A 13616-nucleotide genomic window follows, 5' to 3' on the forward strand; every position below is an offset into this window, starting at 1 on the left:
ATAAGAGATTCAAAATGGAAAGAGTTATCTATCTGATATTAAAAGTAGGGCACTCACTTTGAGCTATTTGTCTAATGCAGAGACAAAGCTTACTGACTATCCAGTTTCTTGGCCGGCATCCCCTTGTATCCACTGGCACACAAAAACAATTTAGGAGTATACCTACAGCCATGAAAAGCTGTCCATTTGAGAACAATGCTTTAATCAAATGAACTTATCATAGTTGATTTTCTTTTTGTGAAAAAGTTTGTCATCATCAATAAATCACAAAATGCACATTGAAAATATTCATACAGGTCGGGCACAGTGGCTCACGCCTGTAATCCCAGCTTTGGGAGGCCGAGGCGGGCAGGCAGATCACCTAAGTTCAGTAGTTCGAGACCAGCCTGGCCAACACTGCGAAACCCTGTCTCTACCAAAAATATAAAAAATTAGCTGAGTGTGGTGGCATGCACCTGTAATCCCAGCTACTTGAGAGGCTGAGAGAGGAGGATCACCTGAACCTGGGAGGTGGAGGTGGCAGTGAGCCGAGATCATGCCATTGCAGTCCAGCCTGGGCGACAGGGTCAGACTCAGCCTTGAAAAAAAAAAAAAAAGAAAAAAAAAAAATATATATATATATATATTCATACAGACTGGGCACGGTGGCTCAGGCCTGTAATTGTAGTACTTTGGGAGGCCAAGGCAGGAGGATTGCTTGAACCCAGGAGTTCAAGATAACACTGAACTATGATCATGCCACTGCACTCCAGCCTGAGTGACAGAGAGAGAGAGAGAGAGACCCTGTCTTTAATAAATAAACAAAAATTTTTACATATTCATACATTTTCTTTTTTTAAAATGTATACCTAGCAACAAGCCAAAATGTGGTAAAAAGTTTCCAAATATTTTCATACCATACCATAATCAAAGCATTAGTATGGCTACAGTATTAACTTCTTTACAATTCCAACATGATCATCAATAATTAAAATAGTCTTTCACCAAACAGCATTTTGTACCCTTTAAGCATATTTCTTTAATTTTTAAATAAGCAAGTTCACCATTTTCAATCAACAAATAAAAGTTTCTCTTCTCTCTCTCTCTCTCACACACACAAATTCCTTTCAAAGTTTTCAATTTTTAAGTTATGTTATACACACCTTCTTCTATAAGTTCCACAAATCATAACCAATGCAGTATCACATAAAACAAGTACAAAGTTTTCAGTAAGAGTTCTATTTCATATGTAGACCATATTAACTTACATAAGATTCCAGAAAGAAAAACTACTAGGATTCCAAATAAATCTTTTTTCTGACAAGACAAACCTCTTTCAGAAGAGCCCACTAAGGATATCTTAAAATAAGTTTAGCACATCTAATGACATACCTAAGGAACCCCTGGTCTGTTGACTATTTGGTGGTATGTTTTCCTTAGCCATAGAGATCAGTATCTTACTGTTTTCAGAAAGCTTCTCTGACAACTTTCCCTGAAAGAGATACAATGTTTACAAAAGCAAGGGGAAAAAAAAAAAACATGAAATATACAACTCATCTCAAATTTTAATTAAACAGCTTGATGAAATTACACAGTACATCATAGAAGAAATTAAGTGTAAGGTTTGAGGAATTAGCCAAAGGTATTTTAATTTTATAATAGATATTCTAATATTTAACTCATTCACTTACCAACAAATATTTACTGAGTTCCCATTAAGCGCCAAACATTTTGTCAAGCATTGAAAGTATAAGAGTTTTAAAAAATAGAAGAATTTCTGCCATCATGAAGCTTATAAACTATTGGGGGGACACATAATGAACTCAACACATGATTAGATTATGTGATACGTAGACAGTGGCAGGAAGCGGTTATGGAAAAAAAAAAAAAACAGATTAAGGAGGCCCAGAAATGCTGGGGGACTATAAGGCCTTACTGAGCAGGTGATACTTGAACTAAGACTTAAAATTATTTATGTACAAATTAATGTTAGAAATTATAACAAAACTGTTTTCAAAGCTATGTACTCCAAATTATGTAACTCCAAAGCCGTAAGCTGGTCCTAACTACTGGAGAGTGGTTAAGAGATAGACTCTGGAGCTGCATAAAGGTTCCACTCCTGAATCCACCACTGTGTGGACCTGGACAAATTACTTAACTCCTGTGAGCTTCACTTTCTTAATCCATAAAACAAAAAAATTTCACCTACTTAACAGGGATATTATGATTAAATAAAATGATACATATAAAGTCCTTGGCATTCCTGGTACATGACAGGTTATTTGGAAGAAAGGCAACCTATTATGTTGGTTCCGAGGACAAGCACTGAAGCCAGGCTGCCAGCGGTCAAAGCCTAGTTCCACCAACTCTACTGCCTTAGTCTCATTACTTAACTTGCCTCAGTTTACTCATCTGGAAAATTACAATAACAGCACTTACCTCATAGATTACTGTGAAATATAACCTCTTAAGAATATGCCTTGTCCATAGCTAGTACTCAATAAATGTTAGCCATGTGAGTAAAACTGTAATCAGGGTATCTATATTATTTATCATCTCAGCCGAGGTACCTTTGTCCAGGACAAATGCTAAACCAGAAAAGAACACTGGACAACAGGTAAACCAGGATTATCTTGAACAAACCAATATATATGGTTACTGTCATTATGATGAACCATATGGCACAGATTAAACTACATGCTGTATCTTATTACATACACTGAGCCCTGAGAAGGTGCCACAACACTCTAATCAGTGCTACATTCTCAGAGCTTAGCATAATACCTAACACAATCTCAGTAAGTATTTGCTAAATGGATAAATCAGTTTCACCTAAACAAGGAAAGCTTTAAGAAAGCCTTTCAGACATTGCTTTAAGAAACAATTATTTTAGGCCGGGCACACTGGCTCATGCCTGTAATCTCAGCATTTTGGGAGGCCGAGGCAGGTGGATCTCAAGGTCAGGAGTTCAAGACCAGCCTGGCCAACATAGTGAAATCTCAACTCTACTAAAAATACAAAAATTAGCCAGGCATAGTGGCGGGCACCTGTAGTCCCAGCTACTCATGAGGCTGAGGCAGAAGAATCACTTGAGCCTGGGAGGCAGAGGTTGTGGCGAGCTGAGATCACACCATTGCAGTCCTGCCTGGCCAACAGAGCGAGATTCTAGCTCAAAAAAAAAAAAGCAATTATTTTAAGAAATTTATATTAAGAAACACAAATAGTACAAAATAAATTAATAAATTCACTTTTTCAGATTTCAAAAAAACTTTTTAAACTAATTAAATTGAATTTTTTCACATAGACTATAAACTTGCTTTTACAACTATTCTGTTTATGTTGTGGAAGTTCTTTGTAATAGAACTGGTCTCATAATCATTTTATAACCAAGTAATTCTTCAACAAGAGATAAGAGAAACACTGTGAGATATAAACCACCACAAAAGAAAAACTGCATTCAAAATTACTGCAATCTTGTCTGGAGCCAGGCTCCTAGAATGACAGCGTACTACAAAACAGAAGATTCTCACTCATAGAAGAGGATGTTTTATATTTACACAGGAGTAATCTCCATAGACAATTATAATAAAACATGTTCAAAGAAAATTATTAAATTCACCTTCATTTCCATGTAAGGTGGATCACTTTCCAACTCTGCTTTGTCTTCGGCCAATCTGGCTTTTTGCTCTTCAATAAATTCATCCAAATTATCAGCCATTTTGCAGATTCTTTAAAAAAAAATTTCAGTCAGCATATCTATATCACAGTATTTTTAGCCTAATTATCAACATGTAGGCTTAGTCCACATTTAGTTTTCAATCTCACTTATCAAATTGAGAAATTCAAACTTAAGATTGATCATAAATATGCCTGCCTACTGCCTCTCCCAGCTTCCCCAAAAAGCCTACAATATACTTTAAAATATCTGAAATAAAAAGAAAATGAAAAACTACCACCACCCTCCATATACACCCCCTCCCCGGCAAAAAACAAAGGCAAGCAAACAAAAAGCTCTTTAAATCCTCAAGCCAAAGCACTTTAAAAAAAAAAAGTTTTTTTTAAATATTGGGAGATAATTTCTGACTCACAGAGAAGTTACAGTAATAATACCAAGAACACACAAAGAGTCTTTATTAATTTCCTATTAAGATTTGGCTCCACTTGCTTCATCCTTTGCTTGTGCACACAAGGTCATTCTCTCCATACACACAAACACAATTTTTTCTAAAATTATTCAGAGAATAAAGTACATATATCATAGCCCTTTGCCCCTAAGCTCTTCAGTGTGTGTGTCTTAAGAATTGGGTTATTTTCTTATATAACCTCAACATAATTATCAACTTTTGTAACACTGATTTTTTAATCTATTGTCCATATTCCACTTTTGTCAACTGACTCAATAGCAGCCTTTACAGCCTATTTTTCTCTTTCTAATTCGGTATCCCATCTAAGTTAGGTACTGATTGCATTTCACTGCTATATCTCTTTTGCCTTCTTTAATTTGGAATATCTATCTCTACCATCTTTCTTTGTCTTTTACCAATTTACACAGGTAAAAGAATCCTGTGTAATAGAACATCCTTTACAATAGAACATCCCTTATCTAGGGTGTGCCTCATGTTTCTTAATGACTAAATTTAGATTATGCATTCTCACCAGAAATATTAGGTGAAATTTTAAGGTGTCACAAAGAGAAGGCACACGATATTTACCTGCCCCTTGTTAGTGATGTTATTTTTTATTATATGGTCAAGATGTTGTCTAATTCCTGAACTGCTAAACTGTTCCTCAAAGTACAAAGTACCATATTTACATTCCAATGTATAAGAATGTATGTGGGTTGTAATGACAATTGCAATTTCTACACATCCTTGCCAGGGCGTGATATTTTCAGTCATTTTTATCTTCGTCATTCTATTGTGTATTTATTTAGTGGTTATCTCTCTGAGTGTTTTAATCTGCATTTCTCTGATAACTATGATGTTGAGCACCTTTTCATCTATTTTTTTACCATACATATAATCATTGGGAAAGTATCTACTCAAATCTGCCCTTTTGTTAAAATTAGCTTTTCTTTCTTTCTTTTTTTTTTTTTTTGAGACAGGCTCTCTCGTTGTTTCACAGGCTAGAGAGTACAGTGTTGCGATCATAGTACACCTTCAGCCTTGAACTCCTGGGCTCAAGCAATCCTCCCACCTCAGCCTCCTGAACAGCTAGGACTATAGGCAAGCACCACCATCCCCAGCTAGTTTTTTCATTTGTTTGTTTATTGCGGACACAGGATCTCACTATGTTGCCCAGGCTGGAGTGGTATGATCATAGCTCAATGTTACCCCTTCAATTCCTGGACTCAAGTGATCCTCCTGCCTCGGCCTCCCAAAGTGTTCCGACTACAGGCATGAGCCACCAAGCCCAGCAGGTTGTTTTATTACCATTGAATTGTAAGATTTCTTTATATATACTTGATAAAAGTCATTTATTAAACTTGCTTTATTTTTACAAAGCAATATTTTACAAAACTTGCTTTGTAAAAATATTTTCTGCCAATCTGTGGTTTGTAAGTTTTCTTGATATATTTTTAACAGTGAAAGTTTATAATTTTTATCAAGTCCAATTTATCAATTTTTAAATTTATTGTTTGTACTTTTTGTGTCCTATCTAAAAAAAAATCTTTTTTTTTTTTTTTTTTTGAGACAGAGTCTTGCTCTGTCGCCCAGGCTGGAGTGCAGAAGCGCAATCTCACTGCAGCCTCCGCCTCTTGGGTTCAAACAATTCTCCTGCCTCAGCCTCCTGAGCAGCTGGGACTACAGGCGCCTGCCACCACGCCTGGCTAATTTTTTGTATTTTTTGTAGAGACGGGATTTCACCATGTTAGCCAGGATGGTCTCAAGATGGTCTCAATCTCCTGACCTTGTGATCCACCTGCCTTGGCCTCCCAAAGTGCTGAGATCACAGGTGTGAGCCACCACGCCCAGCTAAAAAAAATCTTTGCCTAACCCAAGATCACAAATATTTTCTTTTATGTTTCCTTTTAGAAATTTTTAGTTTTTTCTCTTACATTTAAGTCTGTGATCCATTCAAAGTTAATTTTTGCAAATCTGTAAGTGTCAAGGCTCAACTTTTTTGCATATGAATAAAGTATTCCAGCACCATTTTTTGAAAAGACTAACCTTTCTTCATTTAACCTAGAATTTTTTTCCAAACACATCTTCCAAAGTCCCATTAAAGTTAGCATCTAATTGGGTACGTAGACAAAAAAGAAGCCACTAATGATCAAAGTTTTAAGGCCTGGAAGCTAAATGTGGATAGAATCTTGGACAGAAGTAAGTCAGAGCAAGTTGGAAGATTTAGAAAGGTTTGGTTTACATATGTTAAGTTGGAGCTAGTAAGATGTGCTACTGGAAATTTACAGTAGATGGTTAGAAATTCAAGATTCAAATTCAAGAAAATCAACTACATTAACTATGTATTTTAAAGGTAACAGCTGAAGCCACAGTAAATGAGCACAGGCAGGGAAAAAGAGAGATGACCCAGAACTAAACAACAGCCAATGTTCACTTGAGGGAGTGACAGAAGAATTGAAGCTGGGGGGAAAAAAAAGAAACCAGAAGGAATAATTAAATAATAATTAAAACAGGGATATGAAACAAACCCAATCAGCATAATTAGTTGAGGAAAAGAGGAAAGAGGTACAAAATAGAACTGGTGAACAATATCAAATGCAAGCAAGTTAAAGAAAAAAAGTATCCCCTGAACTTAATGTTTGGGACAATAATAATTTGTAAAATATATATATATATCATTGTAGAAAAGCAGGCTTTACCTAAAAGAATATGTTGAAACTTGTAACAGGTAAACAGTACCTAATGTAAACTTCACGCCATTATGTAATACCAAAAGAAATACTGATTTTAAAACATAGCTGTAGGCTGGGCTTGGTGGCTCACACTTGTAATCCCAGCACTTTGAGAGGCTGAGGTGGGATCACTTGAGCGCAGGAGGTCAAGACCAGCCTGGGCAACATAGTAAGATCTTGTCTCTACTAAAAATAAAAATAAAAATAATTAGCCAGGCATAGTGGTGCATCCTGTAGTCCCCAGCTATTGGGGAAGCTGAGGCAGGAGGACTGGATCACTTGAGCCCAGGAGATCAAGGCTACAGTGAGCTTATGAGCATGCCACTGTACTCCAGCCTGGGCAACAGAGCAAGACCCCATCTCAAAAAAAAACACTAAAAATAGAAATATATATATATATATTTACATTTATAGTTTTAGCAAAATATATTTCAAATCAACAAAAGTTGATAAATTCTGGCCAATTTCTTTTGTTGTTTTTTGTTTTTTAGAGATGAGGTCTCGCTCTGCTGCCCAGGCTAGTGTGCAGTGGCACGATCATAGTTCATTGTAACTTTGAACTGCTAAGCTCAAGTGATCCTCCATGTTGGCCACCAGAATCACTGGGATTATAACTGCCAGCGACCACACTCAGCTTATTTCAGCTTTTTTTTTTTTTTGAGACAGAGTCTCGCTCTGTCACCTAGGCTGGAGTGCAGTGGCGTGATCTCGGCTCGCTGCAAGCTCCACCTCCCGGGTTCATGCCATTCTCCTGCCTCAGCCTCCCGAGTAGCTGAGACTACAGGTGCCCACCACCATGCCCAGCTAATTTTTTTGTATTATTAGTAGAGACAGGGTTTCACTGTGTTAGCCAGGATGGTCTCAATCTCCTGACCTCGTGATCCGCCCGCCTCGGCCTCCCGAAGTGCTGGGACTACAGGTGTGAGCCACCGTCCCGGCTTATTTCAGCCATTTTTAATTTGCTAATAGTCATGAAAGATTTTTCCTAGTAAAAATTCTGAACTCAACAGCAAACAAGTTTTCATGTTTAAAAAAATCAATCCTCAAAATCCTCTCATCTTCCTAAATATTCTATGTCTGATAGGAATAAAATGATGAGATAACGCATATATTTTGCTATAGAATTTTGCACAGAATTTAAACAGAAATGTCATTTATCTAGGTTGGGGGCGGTGGCTCACGCCTGTAATCCCAGCACTTTGGGAGGGTGAGGCAGGTGGATCACCTCAGGTCAGGAGTTCGAGACCAGCCTGGCCAACATGGCGAAACCCCGTCTCTACTAAAAATACAAAAATTAGCCAGGCATGGTGGTATATACCTGTAATCCCAACTACCAGGGGACACTGAGGCAGGAGAATCGCTTGAACCAGGCAGGTGGAAGTTGCAGTGAGCCGAGATCATGCCACTGCGCTCCAGTCTGGGCAACAGAGTGAGACTTCATCTCAAAAAAAAAAAAAAAAAAAAAAAAGAAAAGAAAAAAAAGAAATGTCATTTATCTAAAAAGAAAAAAAAAACAGTAACATGCCACCTTCACATGGAACTAAGGTTTCCATACAACCTAATAACAATTATTAATTTAACATGTTCATTTGTTCTAACCAGGCTTTGAAAGATCTCCCTCTTGAATTTATAGATGCTTATCTTTCTCTTTACTGTAATTATTTAACATTATAAATTATAGAACTGATTTTAACTTACAGTAATCAAAAGTACAAAAAGTACAAATAAAACATACTTTTAAACAACCATAGTAAATATAGCATATGCCATAACTAAAACATAAGATTTATCCGAGATATAAGTACATTTCTAATCATTTCTAATTTTGTCCTATATCTAATCCGATTAGATTATAATGACTTTAATATTAAAGAGTCAAAGACACTAATGAGTTTTCTCCTGGTAATGATCTCCAGCCAAAGAACACCAGGAAAACTACTACAGTTAAGTTGGATGTACTACTCATTGCATTAAGGAATGCACGGAGAACACACACCATGGGGAACCCTGTGGTATCGTGGTAAGAGGGTATTGGAAAAGACTTATATGTGTTGGGTGATTTGGGGGAAGGCTTAATTTAAGGAAGTGGAGCTTTGCTCAGGATTGAACACTGTTAGAAGTGGGGTTAATTCTATGATGGTACCACTCAATAAATCTAAAATATAGGGGCAGGCTAATGCTGTAACTGGTAAACAAGCAGTAGTCACTCACATCAGCTGGGAAAGGGAATGTTTGGTATCTCGGTTCTTGGACAATATTTACGTTTTGTCTGTGTTTGGAGACACTGATGGAATGTTTTTGTCTTGATCCATCATAGACACAGAGTGGCCTTATCTAATGTTGACATTCTGTACAATAGTTTATCTTCAACAGAAAAACACAAAGTTACTGTGAATGCCAGGCTAGTTTTCTAGCAATACCAGTTTCTAGATATCACGGCCACTTTTCTTTTTCTCACTCCTAAAAGCATGTGGTAACTTACATAAAACATATTTCAACTACACAATTATTCAAGAATTACTTGGTGAAGCACAGAGACTGGGTTAATAAATATGGCACAGGTACAATATAGAGTAAGAAAGTTTATAATTTAAGGATTAAGTTGCCAAAAATAAATCAGCTGAAAGAAACCTAAATGAGATTATTTATATATGACACTCTACAATATAAAGTCACTCACAACTTTTTTCAAGACATCATGGCCAAGTATTATTTCTCCAGTAGCTGTGTACATAGTATGTAGATGATAAACAGTTTTCAGGAAAATAGTTTAATTGAAAGAACTGAGTTTGAAATATACTTCTATCACTTATTGATCTCAACATGAATGACCTCAAGCATGTTCCTTAACTGCTCTATGCCTAATCTATAAAACAGAAATATCATTTATTCTAGTATATTATGAAGAAAAAAGAAAATAATGCATATAAAAATTATGACAGAGAACCTAACACTTAGAAATCAACAGATCAGGCCAGGCGCAGTGGCCCATGCCTGTAATCCCAGCACTGTGGGAAGCCAAGGAGAGTGGATCACCTGAGGTTAGGAGTTTGAGACCAGTCTGGCTAACACAGCAAAACCCATCTCCACTAAAAATACAAAAATTAGCCAGGCATGGTGGCACACCTCTGTAGTCCCAGCTACTCAGGAGGGTGAGGCAGGAGAATTGCTTGAACCCAGGAAGCAGAGGCTGTAGTGAGCCCAGATCACGCCACTGTACTACAGCTTCGATGACAGAGCAATACTCTGTCAAAAAAAAAAAAAAAAATCAACAGATCAATTCTTTTATTGTTTATGGTTGTATCTTTACAGTCTTTGCATATATGAAGATTTACCTCTTAAAAACAGAGCCTGCAGCCGCGCGTTGTGGCTCACACCTGTAATCCCAGCACTTTGGGAGGCCAAGGCGGGCGGATCACGACGTCAGGAGATCAAGACCATCCTGGTTAACACGGTGAAACCCCGTCTCTACTAAAAGCACAAAAAATTAGCCAGGTTTGGTGGCAGGCGCCTGTAGTTCCAGCTACTCAGAAGGCTGAGGCAGGAGAATGGAGTGAACCTGGGAGGCAGAGCTTGCAGTGAGCTGAGATCGTGCCACTGCACTCCAGCCTAGGTGACAGAGCGAGACTCTGTCTCAAAAACCAAAACAAACAAACAAACAAACAAACAAAAAAACAGAGCCTGCAAACGTAAAGTATGCTGAGATTTAAATAATCAATAATTGATACTTGGTTATCATAATCCACACCAACATCTCTAAACCTTAACCTTTGGCTCTTTATGCTTATCATATAGATATAAGCAGACCAGAGCATACCCATTCTGCTAAGTCTAGTCAAATCCAATAAACAAACAGAACCCAGTAAAAACTGAGTTTGCCCAATTCCTTCTCCCAAATCCATCAGTCACAAAAAGATGGGAAAATGTTGCTCCTATCCTTTTCCCTCTCAAGGAGTGGAGTACAAATTTCCTCCCCACTATGGGAGCATGAGAAATGGAAAATGACTTCCCTCCTAAAGCAGGACATTGTGCTAGAGGCTGGCGTAGTCAAAAATATAAAATGTGGCTGGGCACCGTGGTTCACGCCTGTAATCCCAGCACTTTGGGAGGCCAAGACGGGCAGATCGCTTGAGGTCAGGAGTTTGAGACCAGGCTGGCCAACATGACAAAACCCCGTCTTTACTACGAATAAAAAAATTAGCTGGGTGTAGCAGGAGGCTGAACCATTGCTTGAAAACGGGAAGCAGAGGTTGCAGTGAGCCGAGATCACACCACTGCACTCCAGCATGGGTGACAGAGTGAGACTATGTCTCAAAAAACAAACAAACAAACAAACAAAAACAAATATATATGTGTGTATATATATGTGTGTGTGTATATATATGTATATATATAAACATGATTCTTGTCCTCAAATTTGGACAAGATAATGCCCCCTGCTACAGAGGCTGACAGGGGTTTAGGAGCTGAATGTGAGATATCCATAATGGATACACCGGAGATACGAAGAAATCAATCTGAAAATGTCTAGAACTCAGAATAGAACGCAGGCTGGAAATAAAGATCTAGCAGTGTTTAAAATAATCATTAAGGCTGTGGGAGAAGAGTTTTGTCTAGAAAAAGAGACCCTAGAGTAGGGGAACAGGACCTAGAACAGGTGTCAAAGTGTGATAACATGTGCGGTGGGGGGAGGGGCCAGTGAAACAGCTTTAGAAGAAAGGGAGGGAGAAAGTGACCAGGACAATGTTTCTCACTTCTCATCCATCCAGAGATCCATCTACCGAATGAAAGGTTCTCCATCTTTCTCCTGGCAGATGGCATCCACATGAGCAACTTCCTCCCATGGGTACACCAAAATTTTGACAAATTTCCCTAAATATTGCTAAGATGTAAATACTGTTGCTGGGGGAAAGAGAGGAAGGCTGGGAGACAGGATACAAAGAGAGAGTGAATAAATATATAAAACCATGTTGAAGTCTTTCAGTAGCTATTAATAATACACCCTTAATGGTGATTAACGGCAGTAGCATAAATTAGCCTTTGGGTTATGCCAAATTGCTGAAACACTTGCTCAAACACCCTTGCCTGCCACTCAGGAAAGTACATCAGAATCTAAGTCAGAATGATGTTAAAAGGATAATCTGAAATCTGCTCAAATGTGTAACAGTTAAATCATATTCGTCTGAAAGCTTCATTTGAGAAAAACTGTACCGAAAGTAGCCTGTTTCAATTTACTCTGTCTAAACTCACCCACTCCCTCCCAGGCGGCCATCTGGCAGAAGACCCAAACTTGAACGGGCACAATGGCTCAGGGCCGTAATTCCAGCACTTTGGGAAGCCGAGGCAAACGGATCACTTGAGGTCAGGAGTTCGAGACCAGCCTGGCCAACAAGGTGAAACCCCCTTCTCTACTAATGCCACTGCACTCCAGCCTGTACAACAGAGCGAGACCCTGTCTCCAAAAACAAAACAAAACAAACAAACAAAAAAACTTGATCCTTGTGGAGCATTTCAGCAGACATTTAATCACCAGAAAGCTAGCGACCTCCTAGGGAGAAGAATGATATGGAGAAAAGAAAATACCTCAATAGCTTCCATGGAGCTTGTCAACATTACAAGTCATTCCTTCACACAGAATAAAGCCTAATTTAGGCTTTTTATAAATTCCTATCGGTTGCTTTTAAGCCCCTGCATTTTCCAAGGTGTTTGGAAAGTAGGTGATGGTTTACTTCAGAATTTAGTCTTCCCCGCAATCCTAGTTAAGCGTCTTAATCCTACAATCTTGAGAGCTAGCCTCTCTCAAAAGATGAGTCCCATTAATAACATGTACTGACAACTGGATTCGACTCCCACATAAGATTCCTAAAATCAAGGCAGTTAGAAACAAGAGGTTCAAGCTCAAGCAGTCGGGCAATCACGGGGAGAAATACGGTCACAACAGTACCGAGCTACGGTGAAGATTAAATAAGTTTTACTAGCAAAGCAGTGCGCACAAGCGCTCCCACGTTAACAATAACAAGCACCGAGGGGCAAGAAAGGCGCTCGGGGAGGCTTGACGGAGGAGGGGGGGCCTGGCCGTTGGGGAGAGAAGGCGCATGGGAACCAAGGAACCGCTCGCCCCCGGGCCCTGGAGGTGGCTGACTAGGAAGCGTCGTCAGGCAACCAGCTATCAACAACACCGCGGGCAGCAGCGACCGCAGTGGCCCAGGAATCCGGACCGTGTAACCAGGGCACCTCCCCGAGCCCGGCAGCTGCAAGACCCCTGCTCACAGAACTCCCTCCCCCAACCCTCATAACTCGTAGTCACCGATGCCGGCCTCACCGCGGCGAAATCCCAACTCTCCACACCCTTAAGTCGGGCACCTCCCCCACCGCACCCAGCCGCCACGAGACCCCCTGCCGACAAGAAACCCCACCCCCACCCCCAGATTCCAGAGCCTGTAACTCTGGCACGTCGCCGGCCTAGTTGCCTCGAGACCTACGCCCCGAGGGAGCCACTGCCCCTGCCCCCGCTCCGGGTCAGCGAATGCAGCCCAAGGACCCTCCACCCTCAACCTACACCACCCCAGGCCACACCCCGCCGCTCACGCTCCCCATCTGCGGCTGGCTGACTCTTACTCAGGGGAGCGGGCTCGCGTCCGGGGAGACACACAGTGCTCTAGAGGATCGTCGCGGACCGAAGAGGTTACAACGGCCACCTGGCGCGGGAACAGAATGACAGACCTCCGGGCCGGGGCTCCGCCCCTCAGGCCCAGCCCTCCGCTCGCCCTTCGCCAACCGC

At 39.9% G+C, this 13616-nt stretch overlaps 1 protein-coding gene across 20 annotated transcripts in view; it reads right to left on the reverse strand.

The window, feature by feature from the left end:
- Positions 1-13616, reverse strand: part of CSPP1 (centrosome and spindle pole associated protein 1) — a 133206-nt gene that overhangs the window by 117686 nt on the left and 1904 nt on the right. For 9 of the 20 annotated variants that reach the window (XM_055349466.2, XM_055349467.2, XM_055349462.2 and 6 more), the window contains exons 1-4: positions 13454-13531; positions 10171-10303; positions 3599-3707; positions 1372-1471 (exon numbers count right to left, since the gene is read on the reverse strand). In XM_055349466.2, the coding sequence (XP_055205441.1) occupies positions 1372-1471; positions 3599-3697 (199 nt within the window). In that variant the 5' untranslated portion in view covers positions 3698-3707; positions 10171-10303; positions 13454-13531. Of the gene's footprint in view, positions 1-1371; positions 1472-3598; positions 3708-9961; positions 10082-10170; positions 10307-13453; positions 13600-13616 lie in introns of those variants that run through there. The other 11 variants (XM_055349465.2, XM_063709235.1, XM_063709234.1 and 8 more) reach the window with 8 other exon arrangements.

Source organism: Gorilla gorilla, chromosome 7 (genome assembly GCF_029281585.2).
Source record: "Gorilla gorilla gorilla isolate KB3781 chromosome 7, NHGRI_mGorGor1-v2.1_pri, whole genome shotgun sequence".
NCBI classification, from domain to species: domain Eukaryota; kingdom Metazoa; phylum Chordata; class Mammalia; order Primates; family Hominidae; genus Gorilla; species Gorilla gorilla.